This window comes from Takifugu flavidus, chromosome 1 (assembly GCF_003711565.1).
Source record: "Takifugu flavidus isolate HTHZ2018 chromosome 1, ASM371156v2, whole genome shotgun sequence".
In the NCBI taxonomy this organism is placed as follows: Eukaryota; Metazoa; Chordata; class Actinopteri; order Tetraodontiformes; family Tetraodontidae; genus Takifugu; species Takifugu flavidus.
In genome coordinates this window covers 24,699,701-24,717,973 of record NC_079520.1, presented here as the reverse complement: position 1 = coordinate 24,717,973, position 18,273 = coordinate 24,699,701, and the positions used below count along the sequence as shown (strand labels likewise).

Sequence of the window (18,273 nt, the reverse complement as noted above, 5' to 3'; positions counted from 1 at the left end):
AGCTCTAGTTAACCGTCTCCATGAGATGTGACTCAGACGGGGGACGGTTAAGCTCATTTTACTCCTCGCTGTAAAAATCAAGTCCTCTCTGAATAAAAGATAATTAGAGCATATGAAGAATCTCTCTCATTATTAATTTAAAGGAAATGAGCAAAAAACTAGCGAGGGATGTCAGTCGGTCATTACTTCTGCAAATGAGGCATTTAATTTAAAAGACTGAATATAGAAATATAATCATTGTGGAGGAATTATGTGTTTTTTCCCTCTTCCCCACGTGTCACCTGAGTCTGGCAACTATAGGTGAAAGTTGTGCAGTTACCGATTTCACCATTACCTTTGTATCTTTGTGCTGACGTCACTTAGTGACTGCAGCTAAGATTGCTGAAATGATGAACTCTGATTTGAGTGAGTTACATGCTGGAGCCCTTCAGATAATTTAGATGATGCTGACGTTAATGGCAAAAAAAAAAAAGGCTTCTGACAGCCACTGAAGTCGACATGAATGGGGTCTGTATTTCAGTCCTGGCACTTATGCTGTTGTAAGCAGATGTTAATGGCTTTGTTAATGTCCTCTTAGTCTTCTGTGAGCCTCGTGCATCCAAGAACATGAAATACAGAGCCAGAAACCTGAGTGAAAGATGTTTCCATGACGATGTTTGACACTGTCAGAGATGGGAAAGATTATAAATATGATATTGACACCAGATGAAATAGGCCAAACTGTGTGCCTGAAGCAAATTTAATATCCAAACATGGCTGCTCACGCATGGATCATTTGCAAGTTCCAATACAAGATGATTTTATGTGTTGATATGTGGAGGCAAGAGAGAAAAAGGATATAAACCCACCACATAGAAGCGTTTCTGCACAAATTCTTGCTACAGTTCAGCCCCTATTGCCTCTGCTTTAATTTAATATCTAGTTATTTTACTCCATTGTATGGGTTTTATTGAGGTTGTGCTGGCTTTATCACCCCGATCTCACCCAGAAGTGAAGGTCAGGCGAAGGCAGAATGCTTCTGTTTATTGGTTTCCATTGAACCAGACTGATTTGGATATCTGCTCTTGATATTAAGTTCTTTCATAGTATTTTGTCCAATCCGGATATTGTTTAACACCACATTGAGATACTCGCGGTGTATTTACTGTTGAATTAAATATTCTTCATCACTTTTGCAATATCCTCTCTGTAGGCTCATATGGGATGTGAGAATCCGTTCGAATGCACCAGTGAATTTTCACCAGACTATCTTAAAGTACATAACATAGATTTAATCAGTGATCTTCCATACAAATCTAATTTCAGATAATTTTATGTTTCATCTCCAGTCAAACAGAAATCCCAAAACCATGAGAAACTTCAGGTTAACCAAGGAATAAAAGAATAGAATGATAGAAAACGATTTACTTTGGGATTAATATAGGATGACAATGCTGTAACTTTTTACTTATTTTGATGTTTTAATTATTTAACCATTTTTAGGTGTTTTGAGAGATGTGTGAGCTCATAAGTTACACTGAAATTGCAACTAAATTGTAACTAAAACCAGCTTTATTTTAAACAACAGGACTGATAACAGTGAGCAGCATTAGCTCAGTCTGTAGCAGACTGGGCACAGAGTCCAAGGGTTTATGATTCAAGCTGTGGTTGCAGACCAAATATAGGGAAAATAGCTAGTAGCCTGCCCTGCTCTTGAGCAAGGCACCAAATGCTGTCCAAATACTGTCAGAGGTTGCTGACCTTTACTGGAATGACTGTGTAAAGAAAACAGAGTAAAAACTGTTATTTCCTGTCATTCTTCTCCAATACACTGTTGTTGTTGTTATAGCTATAGAATAGTCACTGTAGTTATAATTCTTCTAAAGATAAGGAATATATGTTGTTTAAACCACAGAACAACAATTAAACACAAAATAACATTTACCAATGCCCATATTCACCATTAAAATGTACATGTAACATGTGCTTACTAACATGTACAGTAGAAGTATGTTATTACATTATTAACTAAGCTATAACTAGCTGTAACCCAGCAATTACTGCTATCTTTGGGAAGTTATTAGACAAGAATTATCATCTTAATATGCTTTGCAGGTAACACTTTAGAGTAGAGTGCTCAGAATTAACCAATTAAGAGAATAATGAAGCTTTATTAATCATGAAAAAGCACTTATAGTGCCCAAATTATAGTAGCTTATTGTAAATATATATTTTCCGTCTACTTCGTTACATTTGCCACGCGGATATCGCCAGTTTGAGGGACGTACTCTGACGTCACACGTCGGCCGACGAAATATGATGCTGCGAGTCCACGTGGTGCGTTTGTTTACTTCTTCCAGGAAGGTTGGAAGTACATCTGGAAAGCTGAGGGGGGTGAGGGGGGTTCGTAAAATTGCTGCCAGTGACATTACTCAGCGTTTAAAAGGGACGCGGAGCGCCGGGGGGAAATGATAATGTCGGGCTGATCTTCCCCCTCCTCAGCGTTTTGTTCCCTCGTGAAAGGCTCCTTTAACAGCGCGAGACCTGAACAGTACGTATGTTTTTGTGTCGGCTCGTGCTGCCGCGCTCGTGCTACTTCGCTCTTTGTTCTCTGCTCGGTTCAAACTCGGGAACAGTTGGCGTGTGTGGGGCGCATTCAAAACACGCACGTTGAAGAATGACCCTTGTGTCCACCGCTGTTAAAATCAAACACATTTCACCTCCAAACACTGTTTTGCGTCAAGTCTTTCGACTTGTTGAGTGTTTCTGTTGGTAGTAACATTATTATTAGATAGTAATAAAAAAATAGTGCCCTGCATGACGTCAAACAGTCCAGAAATAGTCGTCTATTCAAGTCCAGCCGCATGATGTTATTGTATTTGTTTCTCTTTTTTGCGGAAGGATTCCCAGTGAAATATTCCAGATACTGAAATGCCTCAGATGGGAAGCCTCTTTTTTCCTCGCAGCCCAGGCTCTTCAGAAAGTGCTCAATGCCAGAGCTCGCACAGGATGCAAACACTTTCTGATTTTATAAATCGTGTCAGGTAAATATCCAAACATACAGAAAGCACGTTGCTCTTTTCAAGAATGTTTGAAGCTTTAAATTCTAATAAACCTGCAGAATGCTGAGTGGGTGTTTTCCCTATAGCTCAAGGATATATCTAAAATATAAATATTGAACTGAATGCAGTTCAAATAAATTCAAATATTGATCTGGTAGTAACCTAGAAACATATGTTGCAACTTAGTGGTCCATTTATCTTTTATCTCATATTTATAGGGCACATTTTTGTGTTTTTATTTGTAGGAGACTTGCTGGGCTAAGAAAGGAAGATATTTATCATAACTTGCGAATCCCTGACCAGTTTCAAACCGCCAAAGATGACATCAACATTGTCATCCTCACAGGTTGGTGTGTGCAACAACAACTATTTGGTTTAAGATGATAACAATGATGGATGCTGAAATTGTATTAAGTGATACAAATGTATCAGTACCATTTAGTCCCTTGCAGTGAAGTGGTTTGTTTCTTTAAGGTCATGGGGTATTCTGCATAGATGTTAAACACTGGAGAGGCACAGTTTCTGCTCACAATCAAAACTGGCATGTTCAGGTGAAGGAAGAGGACCAACATTTTACCAACACCTGCATTGAACAGATTGAAGATCCCATCAAAGCTCTCATGGTAATTAAAATGCACACAGTGATATCGTTACGATCTGCAATGTTGAGATGCGATTGTGATAAACCCAAATGTCAAATGCTCCCGCACACTTTTGTTCAAGGTCTGTTTGGGTGTCCGGCGCAAACTCCCCCGGGGTTAAGAGATTCTGAGTCATTGTTACAATTTATATGGAAATTTCAAACACTACAGCCGGCCTTTCTAAACTTCGTAAGTGCCCGCTCTTCATTCGAAAGGCTTTAATTATGTTCATGGAAGGTTGGAGGGGGTTAAAACAGGCAGGTGCCTAAACACAGCTGTCACCTTATGCGCCCGAGTCTGCAAGTACAAATTAATTTCCATCTCTATTAAATGGGCTTGTTTGGGCTAGGAGCACAACCAGAAGCTCTAATGGCATAGACTCACTCATGATCCAACACAATATCACTAATTCTTCTCCTCCAGACCAAGACGGCCAACCTATCTGGGCATCTGAAGAGAAACGGAGTGTCTTTGCGTGAAAGCCTCTTCTTCACCAGGGTTGTCTTCCTCTCTCCGGAGTGTGAGCTGAATGAGGAGCTGAGAAAAAGAAAGGAGCTGGTCACCTTTGAGCAGATAGATGACTTCCTCAGATCTTTCAGGGAGGGCTACGTAGCCTGGATATCAGATGCACTGACACCCTCGTGGATCTCTGGTCAGCATTTCCTTCAAATATATGATCCACATCAGTACCGGGAAATCATTTGATGCTCTTAATGCATGTGGAAACATAATAGGGATTTTAATTTAAGTTTTGTGGATCCTTCCTTAATGTTGTTGTCGTTTGCCCCCCGCAGGTCATTTTTCGTACAGGCAGATGGAGTCCGTGCGGGAGGTCCTGGGAAAGGTGGGGACGTGGGATCTGGTGCGGCTGCACTGTGGCGAACAGCTGAAAGGCGATTATCGAGGCTGTCAGTACATCGCTCTCAACAGACAGGAGACAGACACGCTAGAGTTTTCCCGGGCTAAGATGCTGTCCTCTAATTCATTGTGGGCCTTGCTGGGACACCCTCCTCAGGTCAGTCCGCATCGCTGGCTCTGACATTTGGTACCAGAAATACACTCTCCTAAACATATCGTTTAGGACCAGCAGGGGGCAGCAGTACTATGCAGCTCATCACATGATCTTGGAACTAAAAAAAAACCAAACAAGCCAAGATGCAGGAAAAAATGGATTTTGTTGAAAACTGAAATGAGAGTAATCTGACTGCTATTTCAGTTATTTGAAAGCAGTTAAAGGAACATATGGATGGTTCATTTCTGTATAGGACACCAGGGAAGTCCAACTTTTTAAATATTTAATATTTTAAATTACCCACTAGCTGCCGCTGCTTTCTTCATCATCTTAAGTTAGTAAATCATCATTACTGCCTACACACAGAGCTTATCGGCATATTTTAATGCAATTGTCTAGTCAAAAAAGCACTCATTCTCAGATCAGTCTTTAAAATATTTATTCATTTAGAATTTAGACCCTTCCCTCAAGAATCCATTAACAATTTCACACCGAGCCACGGCACCCAAACATTCTGGGTTTTCCTTACAGTCTGCACTCACGCTTCCCCCAACACCAGAACCCAGACTGTATATGTTCTCCTCTCTCGCCTGCAGCTGCTGTGCATTTGATACATGACCCAGCAATCATTAGACAGTCTCCAGTGGGCCCTTTCCTTGCCCGAGGGGACAGAGGCAAGGCAACTAAATATATTATTTTTCAGGGAAATATTTGTAAATGGAGGCGGGGGGGCATTTCCCCGTATTTGACAGAGGATTGTGACATGTGGTAAATAGAGTAAATATTCTCCTGAGGTTTAAACACAATAGACAGGCCTCTTCATTTGTCTTCTATTATCAAATCCTTAAAAAAAAGATGTATCTCCAGATTCTACCAGGAAGCTTTGTTTCTGCCATTTCACTTGCACCCCATTATTAATAAGAATATATGTAAAGGTTGCTTCTTGGGAGTCCAGGATTGTGAATAAACGGGGTCTTTGCTAGTGTGCAGCAGCTGCTAGCTTTAGGGGTGGCACAGAAACTTGAGATCTCCCCCAGGCACATTTCAGAGCTCAGGAGTAATTCATCCTTTTAATTTGTGACTTGTAAACACTCCAAGCAGAAGATCTTAGATATGAACTGCACTTTCTGTTGTTTTTGTGTACAAAGGGGCACCAGATGTAGTAACAAAGCCACCAAAGCTTTAGGTGTGTTTTCTGGGGGCTCAGTCAATTACTCTGCAGAGAATGGGACGTCTTCATGTCCCCAAAGTGGAGAATGATTGAGTGGAGTGGCTGTAATTTATTAATTATGGACTATATTCTTAGACCGCTGCTCTGGCTTCATTCAATTTCTATGGATTGAGGGGTAATTACTGTGTGTGTGTCTGCATGCGAGTGTGTGTGTGTGTGTGTGTGTGTGTGTGTGTGAGAGAGAGAGAGAGGGAGAGACAGAGAGAGAAATAGACAGAGACTGAAAGAGTCAAAGACCTATTCCTGTCATAATTTCAAGTGTGGGTTATTTATTTAGCTCACCATCATGTCGTCTCCTGATGTTTTGCTGTTTTCTTCAGGCTTTTATCACAGTTTTAATAATGAGCTTTATGAGGGAGCAGCAATGAAATGTAGCCCTAGTGTTCTTAGTCCCATTTACCATGTGGAGTATCTGCTAATTGCATAGTTGAGACATAACACTGGAGTTCCTTCGGGTGTAACTTGACTACACCTACCTGTCAGCTGATTAACACAAACAGCAGAGTGCACCCAGCAAAAAGGCTGCAAATTCACAGACAACATCCCAGATAGGGAATAATCCAGCACTGGTTACCAGAGCTACATCTTCCCCTCCTCACTCGCTAGAGCTTGTTAATTTACCCTTGCTCTGGCATTCCTCTCCATTTGGCCATCTCCCGGGCGTCACAGAGCAGTAATGCAGATGCTGGTGCAACAGCGAGGGGAGACATCAAGCGCTTTGTGGCGATAATAAATGGAGGCACACAAAAGGGCCAGGAGCCGCCCATTGACAAAGGCTGCAAAATCTAAATAGGTGATATTAGCAGTCGCTGTGGCTGCGCCGTCTCTTTTTGCTCTTGAAACCTCAAAGAAAAGCATATATAAAGAACTTCATGTGCTCACTTTAAAATCAGACGACACTAAAGGACCCGACGTCTGAATCCTCTGAACACACGAGTCGATTCGCTGCAGTGAGACATGTAAGACATTTAGGTTTGGGTGTGATTGAAGTATCAACTGGAGACAGCAATTTTTTTGCAGCAATTATGTATTTGAATTAGATATTAATTGGTGATTTAATGTAAACTAGTACGCGTCACCACAAACAGGCGGAGTTGGTTTGTTATTCCGTTAAAAACTTGATCTAACATTGCAGAAGACATCAAAGTGATCGTAAAAACACTTTTTGCAGGTGCCAACGTACTTATTTGCGCGGGCTTTAAATAAAATAATGGCAATCGAAATGTAATTCTAAATAGCCGCCGTGTTTTTTGTAGTGTTCAGTGTTCTTTGGGTTACACAATTTGAGGACGAGCTCAAATTTCCTGCAAAAGTTTTCTGTGGTTTATTCCAGGGAGGAGCCCGTATGAGTTGTGACCCACCCCCCCCACCCCAGTAAAAAATGAAAACAGCAGCAAAATTACCAGGATCTTTAGCTTTCTGTAATTGCAGCCTTGCTCTCGAAAAAGGAAACTGGAATTGGAAATAATTTGCAGCAGAGTGCGTGTAGGAAGCGGCAGAGGAAAGCTAACCATGCAATTACGCACGAGAAGAGTGCTGCAGGACCACAAGTGTGTGTAATGAACTAGCGAAGACGCCAACACTCACATGGTGGAAGGCAGTGATAAAAGCTGCCTTCCGAGAGCCCGTGATTAAACCTGGTAAAAATCTATTTTTCCCTTTCGTCCACTCAGTCCCCGTGAAGAGTCCTGTGGAGAGATTGCGCATGTCAATTTAAAGATGACTCCACGCGTTTCCTCAAAATTCCTCATCCGGCATGCAACACCAGTCATTTTAGAGGGTTCTTCAAGTGCTCTTTTGTTAATTTAGTTAAACACCAACCAGCGTAGATCATGTTTTACTCATTCCTACTTGAAACAGGTCGAGACTGAGCTTCAGCACATTTGAATACACGCTGAAAACTAAAGCTCCCCGCCATTAATATTCATTTCCAAATGATGTCTCTGGATGTAGGGACAGTGGTGCTTGGAAAAGACAGGAAATTATCCACAATAAAGGCAAATAATCCAACAGAAAGTAGCACGCGCTTCCCAACAAAGGGTTTTTCCAGTTATTTGTTCTTAAATTTCAAGAAAAGCTTCTCACAGATTAACAAAATATCCCACTTTAAATCAAATTTGGGGTTTTTGTAACCCCCTTAAGGTATTGTTCATTATTCAAAACCATAGAGGCCACAGTAGCTATTGCCAGGTTTTTCCACCGTATTACAGTAAAATCTCATGTAGTCCTGCTAAATAATGATATTCCTGGGTTTCTTTTCTTGTCATTTTAATAATCCACTGATTGAAATGCTGAAAACTGGCCAGAATGTTGATTCCATCTCATTCCCTATTTGTTTTTAGGGTTCAGGATATTACTGCGATCCCCTACTAAGATACGATCAACAGGGATTTGAGAATAATGAAGAGCCGGAGTGGAGCAGAGACACTTAATTACAGTTTCAAAAGCCATTCTCATTAATTGAGGACCACAAAGGTAGTGAAGTTGACTGAATGGCAGCATTTTTTTTTGCTCCCTTCCCCTCGAGGTTCAGATGATTGGCAAGTTTTCTGTAATTGATGCAGGTCTCGGACATTTAATAGAGCTTATTTTGTCTGAGCTGACTGATCTCAGCCCATTTCCTCTGACCACCTGTGAGCAGACTATTGTTCTTTTAATGTGAAGACTAATACGCCGCGCATCCAGACAGCGTTTGGCCGCTACGGGCAGCAGATACAGGACATAATTGACAGACCTGCCATCTGTTACAGTTATGTGAAATTATGGATAAACTAGTTAACAGACACTTTGGCCCATTGTCTGTTGTTTTGATAATCACCCTTAATAACGGACGGCATCAATATGGTCTTTAAACCTAATTTGGGAGTTAATGGAGTCAGATGGGGGCGGTCAGTGTATGCTCTGTGGGTAATGCTGTTAGAGATGTTTGTAAAGAGCAAATTAAATCAATCATAGATCGTGCCCTCTAAAGTCCGCCAGACAGCCAGACCCATTGAAGAGAAACGGGGATTCATATTTGAACCTCTTGCAGAAAATGCACTTATGTGGCTGGAAATAAAGTCAGAGCCGGGTGAATGGATGTAAATGGTTATTGCCGAGAGTCTAATGGCTTCCTGTTAGCTGAAGCAGGTTGGTTGGAAGCAGGGACGTAGCTTATCAGAACCCGAGCAGCTGTCTTTTGCAATCGAGACAAATGCGGTTATTGGCATAGACGGTAATGTCACCAGTTTAGGCATGCTAACGGACGGCCCTCGGCAGGACCATGTCCCCCTCCTGATGTTTAATTAGGGTCCAATTTTGACCGGTGCTGTGCAGGGAGCCCCTTTTATGCTGAAATGATTCACCAATTAATGAGAGAAGAGTTTAATCCAAGCAAAAAATTCTTCAGTGCTCACTGACTCTTGATGACAATTAGCGGTTGAGCTCATCGCAAGTCAGGCTAATAAATCTAATAAAGGACGTTCAAAACAGTTTGGACCTTCCAATAAACAGGTTGGCTTTTAACTAATGCAACAGCAGCATTTTTTTTCTGTTATCAATGTGATACATCCTCTCGAATAATAAGCAATAAATGACTATGACGACTTTATCTGCTTGTCTGTTAGCTTAGCACCTCTGCTACCCTGATAAAGGTGTTTGTGGTATCGGAGGTGAGCTGCTGATGGATTTTACAAAGGCCCTAGAATCAGCAGCAACCCTCACAGGAGGTGAGACGTCTCCACCTAATTAGGCAGCCCGCTGCAACATTCCTCACTTTTAAAGGCAAATAATCATGTTATGCTCAAATCCTTTGTATGTATTCCCCAGCAGCCAGTCAGAAAAACGTTCCTTTAAAAAGGGAGTTTTGGAGTCGTTCGCTGGACGTTAAAAAAAGGGTAAAAGGTGAGCATTGAAGCAGGGCCAGGATTTATGACTGTTAGAAAACCATAAATAAGAGGATGTCGTTTGTCTGCCACAACTGTGAAAGTGAGAGGAGGATAAGGTCTCAGTCCTTTGTTTGACACGCAACCTTAGCCCCAAGACCCTTTAATCATCCTCCCCCAGACAGACAAAGCCCCAGTACGTTCTAGTCCTGGCCCGTTGAGCAGCCGTATTGCTGTGGCACCCGTGCACGCGGCGCCGGTTGTGCCGTGATTGACAGACGACGCTCCAGCTTTGGAGATCAACAGTTGGCTGACAGGTTGTCTAGACAACACTGAGATGTTCCCTTCAAGGCGTCGGCGGCGACCCTTCATTGTCCCGTCAGCGAAGCCCTCGAGTTTTTGCCCTGGCACTTGTGGCGCTCCAGAATGAAGCTAATTAAATATTTTTTAGACTAAACGCCGCATAAAGTTGTTTTTCCCGCTACCGTTTTGCTGGATTTTGGTGTTATTTCCAAAAATAGGGCAAAAGGAGCTTCATGTACATATTTCTGCTCTTGATTCTGTTATTTTTAAGCACGTTAAGCAATTTTTGAATCCTCAAAACATTTAGCGGGAATTATAAATTGATGCTAAGCCATACGTTTAGCCAATCGCTCGCCAGGCAAACTGTATATGCTTCTCTGCAGCCCCACAAAAAACACTAATTAACTTAGAATAATTCCTTTCTGAGGTCTTTGTGAGTTGCCCCTCTCTGCCACCAGCTGCCATGAAGCCACCTTTACATGTATTTTTAAAATTAATAGACACTCACTGCCTCTGAAGTGTCTGATGCTATTGTTGGACAGGGCTGCAATACAAGACACAATTGTTCCACCCTCCCCTTCTGCCTGTTTTAATGCAGAGTAATAAGTAAGTAAATGGTGCAAAGATGTGTGTCTGAAATCGCAGTCGCCTTTGTTGGAGATAATTAGGTGAGCAGCAAGAGCGTGCAGGTGTTGAGGGTGTTCTGTGCACCCGCGTTTTGTTATCGTGGCGCTCATATTTGTAGGCTGTCAGGGGTGTCGCTCTTCCCATCAGCCCCAAAGCTCAGCAACCTCTTCACTATTAAAATGATCACTTTCAATAGCAGACAAAGGAAAGAGGGAACATATCTAGTGCAGGGTATTTTCCCCACCTCTAATGCTTATCTGCCTTTTGATGTCAGCGTAATAAAAGGCCTATTGGGCTTCCACAATGACCTGCAAAATGGACAAGAGCTGATATACTGGGCTCTGACTGTCGCTACCATTAACTAAAAGGCCCAGACATTATGGAGAGCCGCGGATGAAAGAACATGGAAAAAATAATAATTGAAAAATTGCCTAATGCTAAAGTGAAAGAAAATGGAACTGTGAAAAGGCACTGTAATATTCTGTTATCCCCTGTAAATGCAGCCCAACAAGAGATGTGGCGAGGCATTCTTTTTGAAATGGATGTGGTTCAATTACCCGCGCGTCTAAATCTAGTTAAGGCCTCCATTGTCAGGCTCAAACATTACAGGCAGTTTTGATGTAGTGTTAAAGCGTATTATGCCCTGCAACTTACATAAAATCAGGGGAGAGATGACTCCATTTTACATGTGGAGGAGATTCTTAACAAAGTTCACAGTTAAAACAGGGTTAATTTAATATTTGTTCTCGCTCGCGCTGCTGTTTGGACGACTCTCACCGAAGACTTGAACAATATCTTTCAGGGTAAATATTTTCATAGGGGATTGTCATCACTATTGCTTCATTCACTGTCTTATATGATGCAAGAACTTTTATCAAATCCCAAATAAGCATAGTTGAATAAGACAATATGATTTTTTTTAAAGTAGGAAGACATCCATAAGTCCTGGGTCCAGTCAGAGCTAAAGCTTCGTTCTCGCCGGTCAGCCTCATCTTCGTTTTCCTTCCTTTACAGGTAACGGTGAAACTCTACAGGCGTGGCTCTCGGGGCTGGCTGGGGAAATCCATCAACGCCACCGCCACCATTCCTTCCAACACCTTTGTGATCTTCCGGATCAGTGGGGAGGAGGCCGATACCAAAATCCCAGCTGATACCATCCACAGCGTCACGCTCAGCATGTGAAGACGACAGCACTAAAAAATGTCCTGCATATGCAACAACACCCTCGGTTATTAGTGCCTTATTAACCAGAGATGATATGTAATAGGGGGAAAATCCAGTTGTCTAATTCTCTGGCAATATTATGCTAATGAAGATGCTCTGACAGTTAGCCTGAGCAACTTTCTCCTGTTTCTAGGGCTGGCCCACACTTTGCTCCAGCCATTAATTACTTATCATCCCAGCTGATTGTTTCATGACACTTCAGGTGTTTAACATGTTAATTGTGGTGGCTAAAAACCTCCAGCGCAACGAGGGTCCGTGGCTTTAATTGGCGCCGATTAATGCTCTGTTTAGTTGGTGTGACTGCAAAGGTGCTTTATTAAAACGCTCTGCTGCACAGAAGAGATGTTAACGCATTCGAGAGCCCTGCCACCGGCCCCGTTTCATAATAGTGTCTCGGTCACTTTGCATCAGTGGCAGGCTCACACAGCTGCGCTAACAGCTAGCAATTGTATTTACTGTGCCTGGTCGCGGCCGAAATGAAGTTATTTCCATCAAGATATCAGTGCCTTTTGCTAATGCAATAGAAGGAGCTCTCTGTGTTGATGCTATCTGGACGCATTGCATCTTTTTACCTGAAACGTCATTATGCTGTACCCGAGCTCCTCACTTTCTTCAACCGCCTGTTTTACCTGATTTACCTGAAGCTCACGTCAGTGGCGCAGAGTGCTGTGCGGTTAGCTTTTGTAGGTTGTTTTTTTTTCCTTATTATAATCTTTGCATGTAGTCCTTTGTGTTTATGTAACTGCTGATTCTGCAAGGGATGATGGGATGCTCTTTCAGTTTTTTTCCCCAGAGGAGGAGGATGCAAGGTTCACCATCTCGGGAAACACACCTTTGCATCAAAGATTTTGATGTGAGAGCTTTAAATCAGCATGTGTCCTTTTTTAATGGCTGGGTTTCTTTCACATTTGTTCTAATTTTCTCAAGAAGGACTTCCTCCACATCAATTAATAAACGATATTGAAACTGATGCACAACGTGGATGGTTAGATGAGTTATGGGTGGCAGGCATTTGTTTACTGTCATACTTTAAGTGGCTTTGGTTTTATATTATTTTGAGCATATACAATGCGAAAGGAGTGATTTTTCTCACCCAAACTAAGTGTTTGTGTTTACATCTATTGGTATCTTTTGGCGCTGTAATAAAAGGAATTCATCCTGGCAATAGAGAGCACCTTTCACTGTGTCACATCAAACTGGGCAAAAGACTGGACATTAGAAATGGGTGACTGGACACGGGGACAATGCAGTCAGTGTTGGTTGGGGTGGTGGTCACAGGGAGGGGAGCCTCAACGGAAACAGACAAGGAGATCAGAACATAGTGTGACAAGGTAACAAGGTAAACTGACCCAGGCTGCGACTCCTCTGGAAACGGAATCAATGAGGCTTCTGTTAAAATGGAAATCCTCCCGGATATCGAGTTATGGACAATCTATGGCACAATGCAATCAGCTGTAAATGTGTTGTTTTCTTGTCCTATGCTCTAGACTTGTCCTGTGTCCTACTCTGTGCTATACTGAATAGTAATGTCATGACCCTGCATGACAGAATTACTATGCAAACGTCCAGGATCCTGCGATGATAAGCTTATTTGAACCAATATATGTCCTGAGATGCAGCATGTGTCTTCTGTAAAAGGACCCAAGGGATGAGATGGTGTTGCACTCGGAGTCTGTCCTGATGGGAAACAAAAGCCGTTTATTGTAAGGGCAGAAACAGTCAGGAATGACTCTCGGCTCACGTGATGCGCAGTTCCTGTCAATGCATTCAAGTTAAGATGCTAACAATCTTATCTAAGCTAGCGGTAGTCATAGAAACTACACTCCTCTATCCTGTTTCTCCTAGAAGAGCTTGCACATATTCATATATCCAGATTTTTAATGATTTTTTTATTGATTTTTTTTTTTAGCAACACCGTAAATTTCCACATCCAATTTTAAATCTACTGAATCGGTTGCTTCATGAATAGCATCATGAGAGCTTCATTTGCATAGAAGCACACCTTTAAGATCAGGGTTCACTCGATTCACACTATGCAAACAGCGACAGCACATACTCATAATGTGTTTGGTTTAGTAGGAGTTTCACATTTATAAAGTGCTTTTATCAGTAGGTTAACACTATAAATGTCTGCAGGGGTTTTTTTTTTAATCCATTTTACGACAGGATGAAGTGTAATTGTGGTGAAGATACAACTGCAAACTCCATTATGTAGGCTTTTAAAGAACCATTATGTGATGATAAAAGAAGAAGTCGGGCTGCCCCGCTGCCCACCGACCTCTCTTCTGTGACCGCTGCTTTTCTGCACAGCATCAAAGCTTTCAGAGAGCAAAAGCGGGATTTGAAAGAGATTAAATGTTTTTCCAGCTCTTGCGGACATAATAATTAAGTACTCGAAAGTGTCATTAAGACGCGATTAAAGGCTCAGTTATTAGGACGCTCGATGGTCCCCAAAAAAAGTCTTTCAATTGTGTTTCGAGAGGGAAAAAAATCAATGGGGCGTGTGGGGAGCAAGATGGGCTTCTGCAGAAATTAGACATCTTCCTTTCACCTCTCCAAAGCAGCTCACTTGGAAGAATCCACGGCACAACAAAGGACGTATAAAAGTGAATGAAATGAAGCTTCCCCAATTACCAATGTGGCCACGTTGAGGCTGCGGCTTTTTTTTTTGTGACACCTTTTCCTCACCTTCTTCCTGCTATTGAGGGGGATACATTTACCAGGCAGGAAGGCTGGATGGATGAATGATGGCGAGGGGGCAGAGCAGCATGTTAGCAGTCAGACAGCTCACTTCAGGCCTGTTGTTACTGTCCTCTCTTAAAGAATGGAAATATCTCATTTCAGCCGCATATCCTTGGCGGTCGACGCTTTTACACCATGGCTTTTCCGAACAAACTCGCCGAGAGGCCTGAATGTGCGAAAGGTTTTTCCCTGTGACAACTCTAGACGAGGTTAAGGTGGGAATCAACGGAAGGTACGTTGATCAATGGAGCAGCGAGGAGAGAGAGCTGCCGGAGCTGCTTGCAGGATAACACATTCACTACGCTGCAGCTTGTCAGGAATCAGGAGAAAAAATGGCCTAGCCCGAGGCACAAGCCATCAATAATAATACAATGTGTAGACAATGATGAGTTAGTGCCAGACTTGTCAGCTCGGGGCGGCACAAACATCACCAGATGAATCCAGTGGTCACTGCAGTCCCCTTCGTTTGCTTTAATCTGCATGGAGTGGCAAATCTGTTCACTTCACCGAGCACAAAAAACATCAATTAGGCCCAATAATCAAAAGCTGTTTATGCGAATGTCCTATTTTAGCCATTGATTTGATGCCGTAATGTGCTGCAGCCACTGATCACTTAAATGCTTTTAGAAAATGGCATTTCATATTCAATAATGATTCCCCCCCCAGCTTAACCACAGATTGGAGTGGAACTGTGGCCAAACTGTTGATCATAAAATTGGCTGTTTGTTTCTTTCATGGGAATATGTCACCATTATTAACTCCTTGGACCCATAATTCAAAAATGTGGCTTTTATGTTGGAACATTATTGCATTCAGTAACAATATAATATGAAGCATCACAGGAGAATCCAGTAGCAGCAGAACAAAGTTTCCACACTTTTTGGGTGACTTAAGAGCCATTAGATCTCCTTTAGCCTACTACAGCTACAAGGAGTCTAAATGTCACCGCGTAAGACACACAGGAAGCTTTTTTTCTCTCAGCTGCCAGCACCGTTAATGAAAATTCTTTGCAGAAATGTGCCACCAGCTCCATAGAATGTTGGTGGCAATAGATGCAAGGAGTCAGGTCAATATTGGCCACAGAGCCTTAAAGATGTGAGGCATTAGCTCTGCTAAGCTAGCCAGAAATGCTAATTGTAGGAAGGACAAACCACAGCCTTTATACCTGTGGTGCTCAACCTGTTAAAAAGCACAAAAGTCTTCACAAAGTGCAGACGTTCTCATCAAAAGACGCACAGTTGCTTTTTTCTGAGCCCGTGGTTTGGTTTGGCACATCAACATCTATTTTTACCCGTGGAACGAAACCTGCCTGTCTGACCGGAACTACTTTTTCAATTACAATATTTTCCTGATGCGGCTCAGCACCTTTTATGCGGATTGAGTGCTGCCTGAACAAGAAAAAAAATCTTTAGAACCCCTTTTTTTGGGCTAAAATCTTGACCTTTCTCTGCAGGAGGGTCTCGCAACATCTCTTGTTTGGCTGCGATGTATGAATAATATATTTGTGCATGTTTGCACCTTCACATAATCGCTGCAGCACTTGAGCCTTCTGGACATACACATCAACCCTGTTGCACTGACCTTCCCTATATGCACATTCATCAGGCTGACAGGGGGCAAAGGTTGACTTGGATGCTTGAACTATTTAGACCCTTTACCTTTAAATGCAGGGCACATGCCTAAACTCTTAAAGCCTAGTTATTCAGGTTTACTTTTGTTAAATAGTCTCTCTGCGATGCTTCTACGGTCACAATGTGCTTCTCTGCTTCTTTGTGGTGTAAAGTTTATAATTACACGCACCGTCCGCGATCCGTTCAATCTGGTTTCGTAGAAACTGGAACCGAGTTTTCCAAGTGAACGGTTTGAAAATGGAAATCGGTGTCCGACCTGCAGTCGCCGGAGAGGCCCGACACTGGCCCCCATCGCACGTTTGGCCCATGCCTGCGCCGCCTTTTAGGAGATGGATGGGCTGCGAGCGTGAAACCTAGCGGCTGGTTGACGTGGCCTTGAGCTTTGCCGCCTAATTAGGCTCTAATGTAACTACCGTGCTTTCAAGGAGATGTTGTCATCCCCGCCAGAGGTCTTTAAAAGCCTCCTCGGGGCAGGGAAAATGTCTGCCAGGGAGGTGCTGTCGGCTGCGGCCACATCCAAGTTGAAAAGGCTCAGGTTTCAATCCCCCGTATGTGCCAAAAACGGGCCTGCAGCAGCATCGCTGGTTTAGCTGGTGCAAGTGGAATAAAGCAGCAACAAGGTATCCTTTATTGTTTTGCTGTTTTTGTTTTTTCCATTGATTGGTGTTGAATTTCTTATTCTTACAGACATAAAATAGGAACTAAAGTATGTGCATGGTGTCATCGGGCAGTAAATCTTTCTTAAGCTGCTAATATGTGGGATTTCATCACTTATATTTCTGTCTGAAGGTTTATTGCAGAGTCACTGTATTGCCATCACAACTATGCTGTCAATATTTCCCTGATGCATCATGTGATTTCCCCATAAAGGATGGTGTCATCAGCTTAATATTAGACTCCGGGCTTGAGAGATAAGGTGTCTGGCTGAAGGTCACCGACGTCCTCTTGAGTGAACATAAGAGCCTCCTGTGGTTGGGTTAAATGCACACGACAGGCTGTCGGAGCACAATCGCCCGTTTTAATTGTCGTGTAACGGTTTCATGTAGAGCCAAAGTGTCTGCAACACTTCAGCGGTCAGAAACCAGAGCCTGGCCGTGCGACCGTATGTGGTTAGGTTGGAAGGAGGAGTGGAGGGCTCTGCACACGCACCCCTGAAGATATTGCAACAGCTTAATCCGCTTATTTGTTAATTTACAGACCTCAAATATTGAAAAGCATCTCGCTTTAGCTAAAATACCCAAAAGTGTACTGCAAAGCCCGAAAGCCACCTCCTGGCCTGCTTCACAAGGCAGGAACGGCACTCTAAATAATGAATGGATGCCATTCCACAGGAAGCTGCAGCACATCAAAATTGGACTTATCAAAATAATGAAAATGAGTTACATGATATTAGCAAGGCAGACTAATCATTCTCCAGGATTTGACAGAAGCAGATAATCATTACAAAATGGGGCTTTAAATGGAGTAACTGACGACACCATTTCCTCGCTTGCTTTGAAAATTGCATAAGCTGCAACGCAAATTCTGTGGCCAATGATCCCGAATGTTGCGTTAAAATAAGGCTTGTTGCCATCACCACAACTCATAAACCAGCATCGATAACATAGGAAAAAAATGCTAGATCAATAAGATGTGCCGAATGCATCAAACCTACTGCTCTGGTTAATGGAGTTCCAAACAATGAAGCACACAGGCACATGCAGTCAGATCTGTGGTGTGCTTCCTGTGTTTATCACTGCTAATGTACCATTAACAAAACAAGAAATCTATAAGTCTCGCAGACTTCCAGATGGAGCCAGGTCATCCAGTTTGGTGCTTCTCTCCATTTTACCAAACAATAAAACAGGATCTCCCCTCTGATGTCTATCAGCAGAGGTCACTGTCTGAGGGCAAGTGGAGCCGGCAGGCAGCGAGAGCGGATCATCGCTTTCCCTCAACACATCAGTCGCACAGACGCA

General features: G+C 42.6%; 1 protein-coding gene across 1 annotated transcript; it reads left to right on the top strand.

Annotated features, from left to right (window-relative positions):
* The first annotated feature begins 2,336 nt into the window (after positions 1-2,336).
* Positions 2,337-13,107, top strand: si:zfos-911d5.4 (uncharacterized). The gene is made up of 7 exons (XM_057037207.1): positions 2,337-2,530; positions 2,881-3,023; positions 3,287-3,387; positions 3,516-3,664; positions 4,106-4,334; positions 4,477-4,697; positions 11,733-13,107. The coding sequence occupies exons 2-7, from the start codon at positions 2,911-2,913 to the stop codon at positions 11,898-11,900; spliced, it is 981 nt and encodes a 326-aa protein (XP_056893187.1). The 5' UTR covers positions 2,337-2,530; positions 2,881-2,910; the 3' UTR covers positions 11,901-13,107.
* Positions 13,108-18,273: the final 5,166 nt, after the last annotated feature.

Coding starts and splice junctions, on each gene's coding strand:
- si:zfos-911d5.4 (XM_057037207.1), top strand. CDS start 2,911: ATGCCTCAGATGGGAAGCCTCTTTTTTCCTCGCAGCCCAGGCTCTTCA. Junction 3,024..3,286: donor GATTTTATAAATCGTGTCAG/GTAAATATCCAA, acceptor TTTTATTTGTAG/GAGACTTGCTGGGCTAAGAA. Junction 4,698..11,732: donor TGCTGGGACACCCTCCTCAG/GTCAGTCCGCAT, acceptor CTTCCTTTACAG/GTAACGGTGAAACTCTACAG.